We start from the raw sequence: 17230 nt of genomic DNA, 5'->3' as shown, positions 1-17230 counted from the left end.
CTCGTGCGGGGGTTGGGGGGAGACAGTCTCAGTGTGCCTTTTTCTCACAGTACTTCCCGTGATGCACTGAGGGAGTTCTGGAAGCAGAGGGGATCTGTAGCAGGCCCTGGTTCCTTCCTGAGCTCTGCTTGCCCCTGTGTCCCATGGGGGCACTCTGCCCTGCTTCCCCCCTAAGGTTTCAGTCTGGCCTGTGGTTTGTGTTTCTGATGAGAAGGAGCAGAGAGGGAAGAGGCCCCAGGTGAGCGTGAGTCAGGTTGGCATCAGCGTGCCCTTGAGCCAGCTCCTCTGCAGGTCTGGGTTGGTAGCCATGGAATGACCTGGGAGGGTGCAGTGTGAGGTCTGGGGGGAACCTGAGAGAATGTCTTCATGCTTCCTGGCCATCTGCTCTGCCCAGCTAAGAGTTCAGCATCCTGGGGTGGCCACCGCTCCTAAGCAGAGCACCCTTCTCATCACTGCCCTTCTTTGCTCTTGTCCTTGGGGTAGGAGTGGGTCTGGTGTTGCAGAATAACTGATGCTACTGATAAGTAGCACCATCACCTGGCTCTTCTGTGGCCAGTGCCTAGGCACGGGCACTATGTGACACATCTCCCCTCCCTGTGCACAGCAGATCCTGCCCAACAGGACTTGATGGTTGGCAAGTTCCACCACTTCCAGCACTTGGCTGAGCTGTACCACGGCTACCACGCCATTCAGCGGTACACGGTAAGGGGAGCGGGAGCCAGTGCACTGCACCTGCTTTAAAGAGCCACGGCCATGGGGTGGAGACATAACCCTCGGGGGTGATGAACTGCTGGGGGATCCTGGTCTCCTCTGGGGAGAGAAACTTTTGATTTTCCTTGGTCTGCTACTTGTTTGACTTGCAGCAAGAACTGGGCTCCTGGATTGCAATCCAGAGCTGGGGCAGGTCTTTATGAATACTTGGTTCAGGCTTTGATGGCTCAGGCCAGCTGTGGATCACCCAGGTAAGGACTGTCTCTCCAGAATGGCCAGGGGTTACAAGTTCCGTGGGGCTCTCTCCCTAGACAAGTAAAGCCCAGGGTTAACCAAAAGCTTGAGTTCTTCCCCTCACCTGGCACTGGCTTGCTGTGAGTCAGTGAGCAATTCACTTTACTTCTCTGCCCTTCAGGTTCCTGTCTTTGAAATACAAGGAGTTGTTTGGGCTCCAGATAACCCAAATAGTTCTTTTTGGTCATTTGCTAATTCTTTGGATGAAGCCATTTTATAGGCTTTATTTTACTTTATTATTATTATTTTTATTTGAAAGGCAAAGAGGCAAACAGAGACAGGCAGACACACAGATCTCCCATCCACTGGTTCACTCCCCAAATGCCCAGGATTAGGCTGGCCCAAAGCCAGGAGCTGAGAACTCCATTCACATCTCCCATGTGGGTAACAGGGACCCCAATTACTTGATCCATCATTGCTGCTTTCCAGGATCTGCAGGAATTGGGAGCAGAGCTGGGGCTCAAACCCAGGCCCTCAGTTATGCGGTGTGGGAATCCAACATGGTGTCTTAAACAATGGCCCACCCCCAAACCATTTTAACTCTTTTTTTAAAAAAGATTTATTTATTTATTTGAAAGGCAGAGTGATAGTAAGAGAGAGATTTTCCATCTGCTAGTTTACTCTCCAAACAGCTACAATGGCTGGGGCTGGGCCATAGTAAAGCCAGGAGTCTGAAGCTCCATCCAGATCTCCCACCTGGGTGGGTAGCAGGGGTCCAAGTACTTGGGCCATCTTCCACTGCTTTCCTAGGTACATTAGCAGGGAGCTGGATCAGAAACAGCAGCTAAGACTCAAACTGGTGCTTTGATATGGGATGATACGGGATGTTGACATGGTAGGTGGTGGCTGAACCCATGGTGCCGCATCACTGTCCCCTGTTTCAACTCTTGCGGCAGTGAAGAGCAGGTGGCAGGTGGTGCACAGCACCCTTGTACTGTGTGTCTCCACGGTTACTTAGCACATGTTGGTTGAGTTCCTGCAGTTTGAGCGTGTCCTATCTGCAAGACTGGAAACATGTTAGTGGGTAAACTTTTCTGAGCACTGACTATATGTCAGGCAGCGTGGCAAGAGCTTTTTGACATCACCTCATTTCATGCTCCCAATCACACCCTAGATCAGTACCATCACCCCCACTTTAGAGATGAGAAACCGTGGTATAGACAAGGCATAGATATATAGGTATAGGTATAGACAGGGCAAGGTCTCACAGCTGCTACGTAGCAGTTTCAGTATTTGGATCTTGACAGGCTGTCTCTTAGCCTCCCTTCTCTCTACCCTCTAACCTAGAGAAGGCAGGCTGGTTCAGCCCACTCTGCATGGCTGTTGCTCCACATCCACAGATAACCAACCAAAGATCAAAAATAATTCAGAAAAAAATTGAATCTGTACTGAATGAACATGTAGGACTTTTTTTTTTCTTTATCCCCTAAACAGTACAGTGTAACAGCTATTTACACAGTAGTACATGTGTTAGGTATTTTTTGTAATGTAGAGGTGATTGAAAGTTTGGGCAGCCAGCATTGTGGCTTAGTAGGTAGAGCCACTGCCTGTGATGCTGGAATCCCATATGGGCACTGGTTCAAGTCCCGGCTGCTCTGCTTCTGATCCAGCTCCCTGCTGATGTGCCTAGGACAGCACCATAGGATGACCCCAGTCCTTAGGCCCCTGCACCCACTCTAGAGATCTGGAAGAGGTTCCTGGCTCCTGGCTTTGGACCTGCCCAGCTGCAGCTGTTGCGGTCATTTGGGGAGTGAACCAGCGGATGGAAGATTTCTCTATAACTGTGCCTTTCAAAAAAAAAAAAAAAAAAGTCTTTGGGAAAAGTGGGTATACTCTGCAAATACTGTGTCCTAAGGGACTTGAGCATTCATGGATTTTGTCATCTGTGGGGAAACAGTTCCCTAAAGATACCTAGGGACCCTGTAGCTTGGTTTAGAAGGGAATTTTCAAGGCTCCACACTCCAGTTGTACTGTGTAATTTTGGGCAAGTCGTCTTCTTCTTCTTCTTCTTTTTTTTTTTTTTTTTTTTTGACAGGCAGAGTGGATAGGTGGATAGAGAGAGAGACAGAGAGAAAGGTCTTCCTTTTGCCATTGGTTCACCCTCCAATGGCCGCCACGGCTGGTGCGCTGCGGCTGGCGCACCGCGCTGATCCAAAGGCAGGAGCCAGGTACTTCTCCTGGTCTCCCATGGGGTGCAGGGCCCAAGCACTTGGGCCATCCTCCACTGCACTCCCTGGCCACAGCAGAGAGCTGGCCTGGAAGAGGGGCAACCGGGAAAGAATCCGGCGCCCCGACCGGGACTAGAACCCGGTGTGCCGGCGCCGCAAGGCGGAGGATTAGCCTAGTGAGCCACGGCGCCGGCCTGGGCAAGTCTTCTACCTGCTCTGTGCTTCAGCTCCCTTCAGTAGGATATGGGGATAATAACAGCATCTACTTTTGAAGGTTGTGATGATTAAGTGAGTTCATAGTGGAAAAGCACTTGCAAAAGTACCTGGCAGTGACCTCACAGAAGCCTTAGCTCTTACCAGTGCCCCAGCTTCCTATCAGCTACCCCGTCCCTTCCCTGGGCACTTTCCCCATCCCCGTCTGTGCCAGCCACTCTGCCTCTTAGGAAAGTGTGGCAAGAAAGCCTCCTCTGACAGACTCTGCCTTGCCATCTCTTCCCACAGTGGAGTTAAGACACTCAAGGGACCTCATCTCCCCTCCCATCTGCTTTCCCTGAGATGAGACCCCCTTGGGCATCTCATATCTCTCAGGTGCTCATTTAGAGAGAAGCCACCAGAAAAAAAGAGTCCAAACTCAGGCTCAGAAGGCGGACTCCAGTTTGGCCTGGGTTTGCCTGAGCCAGTCTTGAGCCCTGCTCCCAGGCTCTGAAGCTAAGGGGCTTCACAACAGCTTGCGGGGCTGGGGTCTGGTCGTTGCTGTTCTTTCCTTCAACAGATGCCTGCTCTGTGACAGGCTCTGCATTGAGGAACGTGATACTGACCCTGCCCTGCAGGAGCACACAGTCTAGTGAACAGAACAGCCCCACAAGGGAAGAGCTTAGAGGCCTGTGGGGAGATATTTTTGGAGGTGATGGCCCCTAAGCCAGGAGGAGGAAGGCAGGACGAGTGCAGTGGAGGCAGGAGGAAGAGGAAGGCCATTCCTGGCAGAGGCCACGGCCCGTGAGTGGTGGTGGATTCGGCCCTGGGGGACAGAGCAAGTCAGGTGACTAGCAGGGAAAGTTGCCCAAAGGAGAGGCGCTCGTCCTGAGGACCCTCCATTCTCTCTGGGCGGTTTCTTAGCAGTAGAACCAGAGGCCCGCCTCATCCTGGCTCTCACCCAGAGAAGGATGCAGTCTGAGGTTTCCTTGGGTTCTCACAGCTGCGAGAGGCTGTGGAAATTTAAGTGGGAACTAAAGAGAAAATGCTGGCTGTGAAGCGAAGAAGTCCACAGCCAGGTGAGTCCACACGAGTTCGTAGCAGTTAGGAGGAAGCCCTGTGAGTCGGCCCCAGCAGGACCCTTGGGGAGTGTCAGTTTTGTACCATTTCCACGTTTGGGTCAGGGGTGGGAACTAGCCAGCTTTCATCCTTGTCATCCACAGCTTGGCTAGACATGGTCTCAGTTTGCAGCATGCCAGGTTCCCTCAGATGGGGTCCCCTCAACCTCCTGCATCCCTTCCTGGTAGAAGAGACCCTGTGTTTGCTACGCTGAGCCGCCAGCAGCCTCTGGGTCCAGAAGCCCTATTCATCCCACTGGTGTGTTCTGAGTGCCCATCACAGTGCCAGGGTTTGGGGATCAGCAGGTGAAACCCCACATGTGCTGTCGCTGGCTGCCCCTGCACAGCCCTGAAAAGGCATGCAGGCTCCTGGTGGAAAGGCTAAATGCCTCTTTTCAAGGCAGCTTGTGTCGGGGTCATGTCCTAAGTTGCATTCGGGGTATCCCTTTAAAACTACGTGCAGACAGCCTGGGCTCGGGGAGATGGGGTCCTGAGCAACCCCAGAGGCCGTGCAGCTGGGAAGAGACATTCTCGGCTGGCTGGCCCCTCAGTTCAGTGACGATGAGAACGTGTGCCTCACTAGACTGAGACAGTGGCTGTGTATCCGCATATGTTCTTTATGGAGACGACACGGAGACCCTGTTTACTTTCTCTTTCCTCTTGTGGCAGGAGGAGCCATTCAGTTTCCATCTTCCTGAAACCCTTTTCAACATCTCCAGGTTCCTGCTGCACAGCCTGACCAAGGACACTCCCTTGGGCATCTCTAAAGTGTATCCTTTCTCTTCAACACTCTTGGTCCCACCCCTCTTGTCTAATGGCCCCGAGATGTTCTTTCCAGAATGCTTACTGGCAGAAGCTCTCCTCTCTCCCGCAGCCCTGGGGAAGGGAGAGCGCCTGCCCTCCTCCCGCTCTTCTGCTGCAGAGGAGGCTCAGCCCGGGAGGCCGAGGGGCCCATGCCAGGGAGGACTGCACTGCAGGGTTCTCTGGGCTCAGGCAACACATGGTCCCCGGCCCTGTCAGAACCCACAGTGAGGGTGGGACTGACGTGGAGGATGCACCAGGCTTTGCACCTGGAATCTTTGTCACTTCCCCAGGTCAGGGGGTGGGGGAGTTTGTTCACCCCAGGTATACAGAACACCTATTGTGCCCCCACACAGGGTGAGTTAGCAGGTGACACAGCTGCTGTCCAGGGGCAGATGATCCATGGTGTGTCCTGTGCCTGCAGGTGGAAGGCTGCCTGGAAGAGAGCATGCATCCTGCAGGCCGAGGCAGCCCGTGCAGACAGTAATGTGGATGTGCCAGGAGAGCACCTGGCACGCAGCAAGCAGGGGGGAGCGCTGGAGAGGGGCCTGGGGGTTCCTGCAAGTTGGACTGTCCTGTGTCAGTGAAGGCCAGCGTGGGGCCATGAACAGAAAACGGGCCTGATGGGATTGTGTGGCCTGAAACTACAGGAAATGACCGAAACCTTTAAAGCCCTAGAAGTCCTAAAGCCCTCCTTCTCTCCATCCTCTTCACAAGCTCCCTGTTTGCTTAGCCCCTTCCCAGTTCCAGCCCCGCCTTCCAGAGCAGGGCCCTGAGGTGTGCTCCCTGGGGAGGCCCGGCCTCTCCGAAGACCTGTCATTTACATTCCAGGGGAACCCCCGGCTCCCAGCTGCCTGAGACCCTGCTCACTGGCGAGTCAGTCTCATCCCAGAGCAGTGGTCATGGCACTGCATCGGGCCTTTCCAGTAAGCGCTGGGCGAGCCTCACCCTCTGCTGTCCACTGGGGACTGGCAGTGGCTCCTGACAGGGTCCCTGACTTTGAAGAGTCCCTTTGGAGACACATCCAAGGAACCTCACCTGCACAGACCACCTGAGTTGAAGGGGGGCCCTGGGGTAGGGGAAGCAATAACACTTGAAAAGAAGAATGGGGGGCATGGGACTTGGGCCTCCAGCATTGAGCTGAAGCTTACCTGGGAACGAAGGTGTTGTGGAGGACAGACAGTACCTAGGTCCAGCAGTGTTCAGGTGGTCTGAGGTCAGAGCACAAAGGCCTATCAGCCGCAGGCCCCAGTGGGCCCCTGGTAAAGTGCAGGCAGAGAGTGCTAGGTATCCAGGGGCCTCTGAATGGGACCTGAGGTTGGCTCCCCAGGCAGACCAGGCCCAGGGCTGGAGTGGGAGGGCGCTTGAGGCCAGGTGTCCTCGAGCCAGTCTGGTAGGCTCAACGCATCAGGAATAGCTGTTTTGGCTTGCTTAGGGTACAGGATGAGCCATCAAGAGGCCCAGAGAACCTCCACTGGGTTAAAATATTAATGGAAATGGTACTGCCTTTATTTGTGGAAAAATCCCTGGGCCTTGCTTTCCAAGAGATATAATTACAGCTCACAAAGGAGCAAAATACTCCGCAGGCTTCTGCCCATGTCCTGGCACCAGCATGAGCTGTACTCCAGTGTCAGGCTCCCTCCTGGGGTGGTCTCTGCCATCCTTAACCTTGTTAATGACAGGAACACACTCTTCACCCTGGCCAAGCAGAGCAGGGCGCTGGGTGCCTACAAGCTGGCCAGGCATGCCTACGACAAGCTGCAGGGCCTGAAGATCCCTGCCAGGTTCCAGAAGTCCATTGAGCTGGGCAGCTTGACCATCCGCTCGAAGCCCTTCCACGACAGCGAGGTGAGGATACAGCTCCTCGACGGAGCTCTTTCTGTCTTCTCCCGTGTCTTTAGAGGATTTCTGCCCAGCCTCGGTTCCATCTCAGAGGGCTTCTGTGTCTTTGGAGCTCTGTGCTCGGCCCTGCGGAAGCCTCAGCATTCCTGTGCCTTGTTTTCGATGCCCCGTTCCTGTTTTCCAACTCAGTCCCCAAGCCTTCCCCTAGGCTCTCTTGCTACTGCTTAGGCCCAGCCCCCACTGCCTGGCACCTGGTGCATTCCACACCTCCATATGCAGGGGACTATATACCTCTACTCTGGCTACAGGCTGGCCCTCATCCTAGGAGCCCCTGCCATACCTGACCCCGTTTCTGGAACCAGGTAGTGGCTCTGTAGCCAGTCTGCCCAGAGTATCCACGCCCTTTCTGTCAGCCCACTTGCCTCCAGCCCAGCCAGTTGTTGTCTCTTTCACAAACCCCTCTTTCAAGCTCAGAGCAGGGACTTGGCATCAAATCCCATCACCACCACCACCATTTCCTAGCTGCGTCTCGATCTTTCTGAGCCTCGGTTTCCCCCTCCATTAAGTGGGGACATGTGTGGTACCTTTCCCACAGTGGGTTGTAAGGGTAATCAAGGGTACACAGGTAGCACAGGGTCCTGCTGAGCTCTGCCTGTGAGGAGGCAGCTGGGCCTCTGCCATTGCTGTAGACCTTTGGCTTCAGCACAACACAGAGCCTGGCCCTACCCCAGGGAGCTGGTCTTCTTGGTGGCCAGGGCCTGGGGCCAAAGCCAGAGTTGGGCAGGGAGAGGACCAGTGTCCCCTGAGCAGACTGTGCTGTGTTCTGCAGGAGCTGGTGCCCTTGTGCTACCGCTGTTCCACCAACAATCCACTGCTTAACAACCTGGGCACTGTCTGCATCAACTGCCGCCAGCCCTTCGTCTTCTCTGCCTCTTCCTATGGTGAGTCCTGGTGCAGGCAAGAGGGGCAGCCAGGCTGATGGGCACATTGCTGCTGCCGCGACTGCCTGACACACAGAGCGTCCAATGGACCCAGGGCTGCCCACCTGACACCCTCTCTTTGCACCCCAGCAGGGCTCTGTATGAGCAATGCCCTGGTACAGAGACCAAGGTGGCTCCCAAGTTCCCTCTCCTCCAGTAGTGACAAAGGCTCAAAGTCCCTTTCCAGCAGCTGAGCTGAGGCCTCTCATCGCCCCTCAAAAAGGAGCCTGCCCAGCTCCTAGGAGGAGGGGGAGCTAAAGGCACCTACCTGATGTGTGTGCTTTGTCTCTTCGCAGAGGGGTGGCCTCCACCCCTGCTTACCCTGCCAGGAGCCTGCCAGCAGGTGGGGAAAGAACTTGTGGTCATACCACCTTTCTACTGCTGCCTGGTGACAGCGTCCTGGCCCCAAGGCCACCATGCCCCCTCAGCTGCTTCCTTGTGTCGTGTGTCTCCCAGAGGTGCTGCACCTGGTTGAATTCTACCTGGAGGAGGGGATTACTGATGAAGAAGCCGTCTCCCTCATTGACCTGGAGGCGCCAAGACACAAGCGGGAGAACAAGTGGCAGGAGGTCACAAGCAGCAGTATCCTGTGTCCTGGGCGAAGTCTGCCTGGGCTAGCAGTGCACTCAGTCTACAGCAAGGCAGGAAGGGGGGAGGGGCTTGGAGACGGGGCTGTGCCAGGGCAAGGTGAGGACAGGGACCCGAGCCTAGGGGATTCTGGGGGCACAGCTGAGCCTAGCCTCATGGCTTTTGAAATATCTAAGAAGCCCATGTGGCAGCAGAGTGGGGATCAAAGATGGGAGAGCAAGGCAGGGCCAATAGACACGGAATGGCCTCCACCCCTTGGCCTTCCGCCGTGTTTCCTTCCCATGAGGGTCTCCTACCCACCCTTGTTCCTGAAAGGCACTGGCTATGCCTCTGGCCATGCATAGCTAATACGTGGCCAACATGGTGTGTGATGTCCATAGTGATGGCTCCAGCTCTTCTGGTCAGGCCACTTTTCCACACAAGTGAAAGGAGGAGGCTGCACAACAAAAGTACATGCAGACGGCCAGCAGCTGAAGCTCAGTGAGATCCAGGGCCTTGCTCTGCACTCCTGGAGGCTGTCTCTGGGGTTCTCCCGGCTTTGCTGGCCTCTGGGTAGCTCTACCCCTAGTCACCACTGCCTGTGAGAACTGGCAACTAGGGGTGCCAGCCCTGTATCCCATTGGGCTGGGAATCCCTAGATCTGGCGACTCAGCTGTGTCGGGAGAATCCCAGGGTGCATCTTGTTGGAATAACTTGGGCCATACCTCAGCTTATCCTGTGTGCAGGAAGAAGGATCCTGTCAATGGTGCAGGCTCGGGTTCTGTGCTCCCAGGCTAAATACAGGGCACGCACCTGTCAGGCCCCTGGGACCTGTGTTGGCACACGGCAGCTGAGTCAGCAAGTCTGGGGCTGAGAGTGTCTTTCTAGCAAGCTCACAGGTGATGCCACTGTCCTTGGACCATGTTCTAAGGAGCACCCGGTCAGTTGTCAGGCAAAGAAGGGAGACCCAGCCTGTGACTGGCACCTCAGCTCCCCATGGGCCCCGTTGCACACTCAGCTGGGTCGTGGCCGGGGTCTATAGCACTGATTCCATCCTTGACCGGTCCCCCCTGCAAGATGCCCAGACGCTAAGGCTGGAGGAGACCCAGGACTCCATGGGAGACGACGACCCGTTCACGGCAAAGCTGAGCTTTGAGGTGAGGCCACTTCTGTGAGGATGGGCTCCTGAGGCATGCAGGGCCTGTGGGGAGGGCAGCCTCAGCCCCCTTCTGTGTGCATGGGGACCCTCAGTGGATGTGGCAACCAGAGAAGAGCTAAGACCCTTCCCTGTGAGGCTGGTCTGTCTGCAGGGGCTGACAGCCGCACTGCCGCCTCCAGGAGCTTGTCACTGTCAGGGCCCTTTGGGACAGAAGGTGGGGTTCTCCCCAGCCAACCACAGAGATGCAGGATCCTGATGCACCGCTGCTGACTGAGGGTGCCGTGCCCTCCTTCCCATCTGCCTGGCCCTGCAGCAAGGCGGCTCGGAGTTCGTGCCCATCGTGGTGAGCCGGTCAGTGCTGCGCTCCATGAGCCGCCGGGACGTCCTCATCAAGCGCTGGCCTCCGCCCCTGCGGTGGCAGTACTTCCGCTCGCTGCTGCCTGACGCCCCCATCACCATGTGCCCCTCCTGCTTCCAGGTAGGTGCCCACTGCCGGCGCTCCTGTGGCTCCGGGCTCCCAGAGCCCTGTCTATTGCCTTTCCACTTCCCAGGTACCCCCTGGGGCTACTGGGTGTCCAGGAGGAGCACAGTGATCTCTCCATGGCCAGCGTTCTCCCAAGCTCCTGCCTCCTCCCCTGCGTTTCACCACTGTCTGGAGTGGACTTCCCCTGGCTCTGTGCATCCAGACCTGTGCTGAATCCAGGAGGGCCTGTGCCTTCGAGCTTCCTTTAGCAAAAGGGGCCTCAGCCCCTCCGTGCCCCCCCTGCACAGTGCTTCTGTTTCTAACTCTGCCTCACTGCCAGGCGCCCTCCCTGCCTGGTAGCACGTTCTGGGCCGAGGCTTAGGGCTGAGCACCCAGAGCGTGGACTGGGGTCAAGGCCAAGGTCATCTCTCCTCAGATGTTCCATTCGGAGGACTACGAGCTGCTGGTGCTTCAGCACACCTGCTGCCCTTACTGCCGGAGGCGCATCGATGACTCAGGCCCGTGACCCCGAGCAGCGCCCTCAGGCCTGACTGCCGTCCGAAGCCACCTTGCGGGCTCCTGCGCCGCAGGGGAGAAAGGAGTCAAGCTGTCTGAGTGTCCCCTGCCCAGATGAAGTTTGTATTTTTGGGAGGGACTTTGTATATCCTTGGAATTCCTATTTTTGGCTTTTCTTGCCTTGTAAATAGCACCCAGAGATGGGGAGAGAGTGTACATATATTTTCTAAGGAAAAAAAAATCTGTGACTTTGAGAAGGGCTCCGAGTTTTTGTGGCAGCCTGCTCGAGCCCACAGATCTGTCAGACCGTCAGCATGCACACTTGGCCCACAGATTGCCTCAATAACGACAAATAAAAGGGCTACTTATTTTCATCAGTGTCTGCCTTTTAGCAAATCTTCATATTGTCTGCAGCTTAATTTCCTTATGCAAAAGTGCACCTGTTTCTAATTTGATCTGAAAGGAACATTACATTTGCGTGCTCTTAAAATTTAATCTAATGGAAATGGCAGTATGGGAAGAAGTAGGGGAGTGGGTAGTTTTTTGTTTATTTTGGCTTAATGGGGATCTGTCTTGACAAGAAGATTAGATACCTGGCTCCAAAGAGGTGGCACAGAGGTGCGGAGCCTGCTCTCCTGAGCCCACCACATGCCCCAGCCCCACAGCGGGGCTCTCCCCTGTCCTTCCTCTCCTCAAAGAGATGGGTTCCCTCTGAGAGCCCAGTCCTGCAGCTCGAGGCGGGGCAGGCGTTGCGGGCGAGAAGCTGGGGAAGGAAAGTGCTTGCTTCCTGGGCACCTTTTCTTGGCCAGCCACATGCCACGTGCACGGGGAGGGAGAGCTAGAAGGTGCTGAGAGGGGGCCCCTGTGTGTGCATCCCTGGTGTCCTGTTCCCTTCTCGCAGCGTGCAGCCTGCCATGAGGGAGGTGGTGAAACAGGGCTTGATGCCATGCCCCAGAGCAACATGAAGCAAGAGGGCTTTAAGAGATGGGCAGGCGTGTGTCAGGGGTTGTGTTCAAAACCACCCTTGTCTGTGAAGTGGGGGCCCTGGTGCATGTGCCCATGGGAGGGATGGAGAGCCTGAGGTCTCGGCAGGGGAGCAGCTGCAGAGGACCCCTGCCCCCACCCCCGCCAGCCCCCTTCTCCCTGCCTCCCTCTCACCTCTCTTTGGAGATGAGGGAGGAAAATAAAGAGAGGGAGCCAGACAGTTGTGCCAACAGAACTCCTCCGTTGAGTGTCTAATTACTTACGATCATGCATGCTCTCTCTCGCTAAACATTTATTAATGTGTTAGGATTTCCATTAGTGCGTTACTTGAACTGAAATCATTTGCATATGGCTGGGAAAAAGTGGAAAGGGAGAAAACAGCTCCAGCTACCCAACAGGCGTCAATCACAGTGACAGATCAGATGGTCCCTGCTGGTGGCAAGGGAGGGGCCCAGCGTCAGACTCCCGCATGCACGTTGTCAGCCGGAAAAGACGAAGCCGAGTGCACTGGGTGCTGGGAGCCCAGCCTGATCGGAGCTCCCAATTCAACTGAACATTACCCGTGCCTTGTCTAAAGGGCACTTCAAAAAGTTCACAGGAAAATGGAATTAAACAAGTTTACTTTTGAGGCAGAATTTTAAATCCACGCAGATTTTTCATAATACGCATTTTCCATGAATTTTTTGAAGTGCTTTATTAACCCTCACAGCCTCCGAGGCTGTCCGTTGGGCAGATGATGAAACTGGGGCTCAGTGGCAATCTCTTCTTTTTCATTCAACAAATAGGTCTTGAGGCAGTGCCACATTGATCCCTGGGGACATGGACTCGCCCTGCTCTGCTGCTCCCCCAGCCTGGCCAGGACTGGGCCAAGCCCAGTCCTCTTCCTAGGCCCAGTTGCCTCCATCCAGCTCTGACACCGAGCTTCCAGCCTCAGTCTGCGTCTGTGAATGGAGCTCAGTGGTGACCTTGGGCCCTTCAGGTGCCCACGACAAAGAAGGTGCCGTGGGGATGTGGAGGTGTGTGCTTCAGAGGGTACACAGGCCTACAGGAGCCGCGCGGAAGTGAGGGTGGGGAGTGAGCGTGCTCCTAGCTCCAAGGGCTCGGGAGTGAACCTGCAGTCCTAGAAATGGGAAGTTAGGAAGAGGAGGACCAGGTGGTTGGAGGTTGGTCTGCCTCCACCTGGCCTCAGCCGTGGGGGGGGGCCTGGGTTTGCCACCTCCCTAGCGAAGCTGTCGAAGCCAGGAGCCTCGTGGTTCTCATGGAGGTGGGCAGGGGTCCCTCTCCAGTCTGCTGCATGTCTTCCCTGGCGCAGGGTCTGTGTGCAGATGGCGGGGGTGGTTGGCAGGGAGGCCCCCACTGCATGGGCCTGCTACCCGGGGCCAAGCCTGTATCCCAGGACTCCCTGACACTCTTCCATCCTGACGCCAGATCATGGCCCTTCCCTACCAGTACCAGTACCAATGGGACCCCTGGGCTGGCCTGCCCTCCCCACCTGGGCCCAGCACTTCCATACCCGGCTGCCCTCCCCATGGCGCCAAGGTGCTCTTCCCCAAAGCCAGTCGCTCTGAGGGCCTCCTCACCCACCCTGCGCCTTCCTGGTCCATCTCTTGCACTGCTAGGTCCCTGCAGCCCCGGGCTGGTAGCCAGCTTCCTTCTTGAAGTTAGCAGCTTCCCTGTCCGCTGCCCTGAGGCAGGGGCTGGTGGGATGCATCTCGGGGTCCTCTGTCAGCCCAGAGTCCAGCCACAGAACATGTTTGCTGGATGTTCCAGAAGCAGCGAAAAGCGTGCAAGGGATGGAGAAAAGGAGACGGGGAGGAGACTGGGTCTCTCTCCTTCCCTTACTCCCCCTTGACATTCTCAGTCGTGGTGACGCAGTGGGGGAGGTGGGGAGAGGAAGAGGAAGAAGAGGAAGCTGCTGACCCAGCAGCCCCTTTTCCTGCTGAGGCTTAAGAGCTATTAGCAGCTGCAGGCTAAGCCCCTAAGCGCTGGATCCCACAGGGAAGTCCCAAGAGGGATGTGTGTGCTCAGAGGCAGCCAACCATGGGCCCCTACAGCTCCTCCCCGGCCCGCCCAAGGGGGCAGCAGGGGGGACATCATCTCAGGTGACTCCTGCTTGGGCTTGGCCATGGGCCTCTGCCCAGGGCCCTCTGGGTTGCCTGGTAAAGGAAGGAAGACCTCAGGCTGGGAGAGCTGGGCCTGGCTCCACTCCCAGCTCTGCTGAGCAGCCGTGACCCTCTGCGCTCCGATTCTCCCGGTCAGAGGGGAGCGAGCCTCTTCTCAGGGATCAGGAGCAGCCACTGACTCATGGGACATTTGCTGAGCAGTTCCAATGGGCTGTGAGTTCAGAGGCAGCCATGAGCAGGCCCAGAGTGGGCACAATGGGGAGGCGGCCCCACGGGAGACAGCAGGAACCAGTGCCAGCAGCACTCAGCAGCGCTCCCCACAGCCATTCCCCTTTTACAGAGCAGGGAACCGAGGCACGGGAAACGGGAGCTGGCTGTGCCCAGGCTGTGTGGAGGCCAGCACAGGGAGAGGAGGGCACTGAGACCTCCGCGGTAAGGTTTGGGGTCGGCGAGCCAGGCCCTGGTGGGGCGAGCAGGGCAGGTTTGCGAGTGGGTCCCCTGGGTCTTCCTCGAGGCCCAGCAAGGGGAAGCAGAACTTTCTAGATGTCCAGGTGACCCAGAGACACAGCCTAGAAGCTGGGCCTGCCCTGCCCTGGGCCTGTGTGACTCAGCCTAGGTTCTTTCCTTTTTTACTCACTTATACCATAGTGTGAGTGACTGGCAGCCCTGTCCTGGGAGATGCCTCCTTGGGGGAGGGGAGCATAGCCAGGTGGGAGAGGGGCTTCCAGGGCTGCCCAGGACAGATTAGTAGTGTGGCACAGGCAGCGTGCTGTGGCCTTGGCCTCAGTCTCTCCGGCCTACCCTCTCGGCCTATTCTGAGTCTGCCGTTCTGAACAGAAGAGTACTTTTTCTCCAAGAAACGGAAGTGTTGCTCCATGGAGCAGAGAGTACCGTCCCCACCCTGGGTGACGGCCTTTGGTTCCCAGTCACCACAGCCCCTCACAGAGGAGGAGGCCGCGACTTGGAGAAGGCCTTACTCACTCGTTCATTCCACATATACCTGGAGAGCCTGGCCTGGCAGCTGCCGCTGTGAAGCAGGCAGACAGAAACCCCTGGCTCCCCAGCTCCACGCCACCCTGTTGAGAGCAGGACTAGACCCAGCCTGCCCCGCACGCTCGTCCTGCAGTCTGGAGACGCGCAAAAGCCCTGTGAGCAGACAAAGGGACTTGCAAGCTGTCGTGATGAGCAGGCGCCGTGCGAGGGGCTGGGTGGGCTGGGCTCCCTCCTCTGTCAGGCCACTGGACGCTGTCAGAATCAAACCTTCCACCTTGACCTCATTAGCTTGCAGCCTAATCACTGGGTCAAGCGTCTTAAAGTGCGAGAGGCTGCACCTCGCCCCCTGCCCCGCCACCCTCTGCGCCTGCTCCCTCAGTCCTCCATGCTCAGCCCCACACTGCCTGGGAGGGGCAGGTGCACTGGTGGGAAACAGGACACTTTTCTGAGCAGACAGATGTAAGAACTCAATAGAGACTGGGTGAGAGAGAGAGAAGGGGGGGAAGTATCTCAGAGACAGGGACAGTCCCCCACTGACCTGCCCCTTGCCTCAGGGCCTGTGCACGTGCTGTTCCTCTGCTATCTGCCTGCCGATTGGCATAGCTGGTTCTTCCCGCCATTCAGTCCTAGTTCGTTTCACTTCTCAGAGAGGCCCCATGGCTGTGTTGGGAGCAGGTCGCCATCTGAACATTCCCTGTAGTTATTCACATCATTGCTTGTTTCTGGTTCCACCCCCCTTCCTCCAGAAATAGAGGTGTCAGGCGGGCACAGCAGCCAGAGCGCTGTACCTGGGTTCAACTCTGCCCCTCTTCTCATCCCGCTTCCTAATGATGTGCACCCTGGGGGGCAGCAGTGATGGGTCAAATACGTGGGTTCCTGCCATCCATGTGGAAGATCCAGATGGAAGTCTAGGCTCCTGGTGTAGCCCTGGCCATTGTGGGCATTTGGGGAGGGAACCAGCAGATGGAAGATCTCCCTCTGTCTCTCTCTGCCACTCTACCTTTCAAACAATAAATAAATCTAGAAAGAAAGAAAGGGGTGCAGGCATCTTGGGGGCAGGGGCTTGGTCCTTCTGAATGTCCCCAGAACTGAACTCCTTATCTGGGACACAGCCACTGCGTGACCTGCGTGACCCTCATGCTGGCTGATGGTCATCACCAAGTGCCACCCACTTCCCTCCTGGGGTGTCACCATGCTGCTTTTGGAGGTGAGGGACCTGCCAACACTGAGCCTCCAGGGCCCTGATCATCAACTCCAGACTGCCTCCCCCAGCGTCCTGCTGGCCTGGGACCGGTCCTCGTGGGCCGCTTGCCTCGTGGCATCCTCACAGCCTCAGTGTCCTGCCGGCCCCCTCTCCAGATTGGAGGCCCCCAAGGTCCCGAGGATCTCTGTCCCCTCCATCTCTGGGGGACAGTTGTTCATGTTCCTGCCCCTGAGATCTGCCTGAGCCACTGCCCTCTGCTTAAAGCCAGGCTCCTCTACTTGTCATTCAGGCCCTGTCGCCATGGCCCCCTGCCCACATCCTCCCTCCCTCAGAGCCCAGGCAGGAGCCCCCTGACTCCACGGTGGACAGTGCACACTGTCCCGGGGCAGGACTGCGGTCTCCCCACATCGTCCTCCTCGGCCATCAGCTCCTTCAGGCGGGGCCTTGCTCTCTCCTTCTCTGCGTCCCCACGGCCTCCACGTGAACATGTGATGAACAAGGGAGCGAGTCAGCTCCGCATCAATGCAACCGTTGCTGAGCTCTGGGGCTCCGCCAGGCCCTGGCTGGCATGGGGACAGCACAGCCCCTGCCCACACAGAGCTCAGTGACAGGACAAGCCAGGAGGTCCCTTAGGGAGGGTGTGGGGAGGGGGCTGCCTGTCGGGATGGGGAGTTAACCAGGGAGCCTGCCTCTGCCCAAGGGGGAGCTCCCAGGGAGGGGTCCGGAGAGCCAAGGTCCGATCCCAAGCAGGCCCAGGCCAGCAGACAGAGGTGGGCAGAGATTCCCAGAGGGAGCTGGGGGCCGACAAGTTGGGGGCGTTCACTTTCCCAGGGTGCTGAGCCCTCCCAGCCCCGGCCCCAGGCTTCTACCTGGTGTCACCTTGGCCCCTTTTGGAAGCCAATTAGGCCCCTAGTTGCAGCCATGGGGATTAATATGATTATGATCACCCCCAATCTCCCCGGTGCTGACTCAACCGGGAGCTTAGGGGGAGGGAAGGTCACTTTATAAGGGTCTGGGGGGGGTCCGAGCTGGGAGTTGTGCAGCCGGAGCCCTGGGTGGCTGAGCTCAGGCCTCAGCAGCGATCTCGCGTCGGAGCAGCCGGTGGGGCAGCCACC

The 17230-nt window shown here is 57.0% G+C and overlaps 1 protein-coding gene across 12 annotated transcripts in view; it reads left to right on the top strand.

The window, feature by feature from the left end:
• Positions 1 to 12716, top strand: part of IFT122 (intraflagellar transport 122) — an 87486-nt gene extending 74770 nt beyond the window's left edge. For 4 of the 12 annotated variants that reach the window (XM_070051073.1, XM_051851734.2, XM_051851731.2 and 1 more), the window contains 8 exons: positions 605 to 702; positions 5153 to 5253; positions 6967 to 7132; positions 7956 to 8067; positions 8563 to 8688; positions 9751 to 9830; positions 10146 to 10310; positions 10732 to 11185. In XM_070051073.1, the coding sequence (XP_069907174.1) occupies positions 605 to 702; positions 5153 to 5253; positions 6967 to 7132; positions 7956 to 8067; positions 8563 to 8688; positions 9751 to 9830; positions 10146 to 10310; positions 10732 to 10821 (938 nt within the window). In that variant the 3' untranslated portion in view covers positions 10822 to 11185. Of the gene's footprint in view, positions 1 to 604; positions 703 to 5152; positions 5254 to 6966; positions 7133 to 7955; positions 8068 to 8562; positions 8689 to 9750; positions 9831 to 9983; positions 10311 to 10731; positions 11186 to 12580 lie in introns of those variants that run through there. The other 8 variants (XR_011379651.1, XR_011379648.1, XR_011379650.1 and 5 more) reach the window with 5 other exon arrangements.
• Positions 12717 to 17230: the final 4514 nt, after the last annotated feature.

This window comes from Oryctolagus cuniculus, chromosome 10 (assembly GCF_964237555.1).
Source record: "Oryctolagus cuniculus chromosome 10, mOryCun1.1, whole genome shotgun sequence".
NCBI classification, from domain to species: Eukaryota; Metazoa; Chordata; class Mammalia; order Lagomorpha; family Leporidae; genus Oryctolagus; species Oryctolagus cuniculus.
Note: the sequence above shows the minus strand (reverse complement) of the source record. Positions and strands in the feature narration are given on the sequence as shown.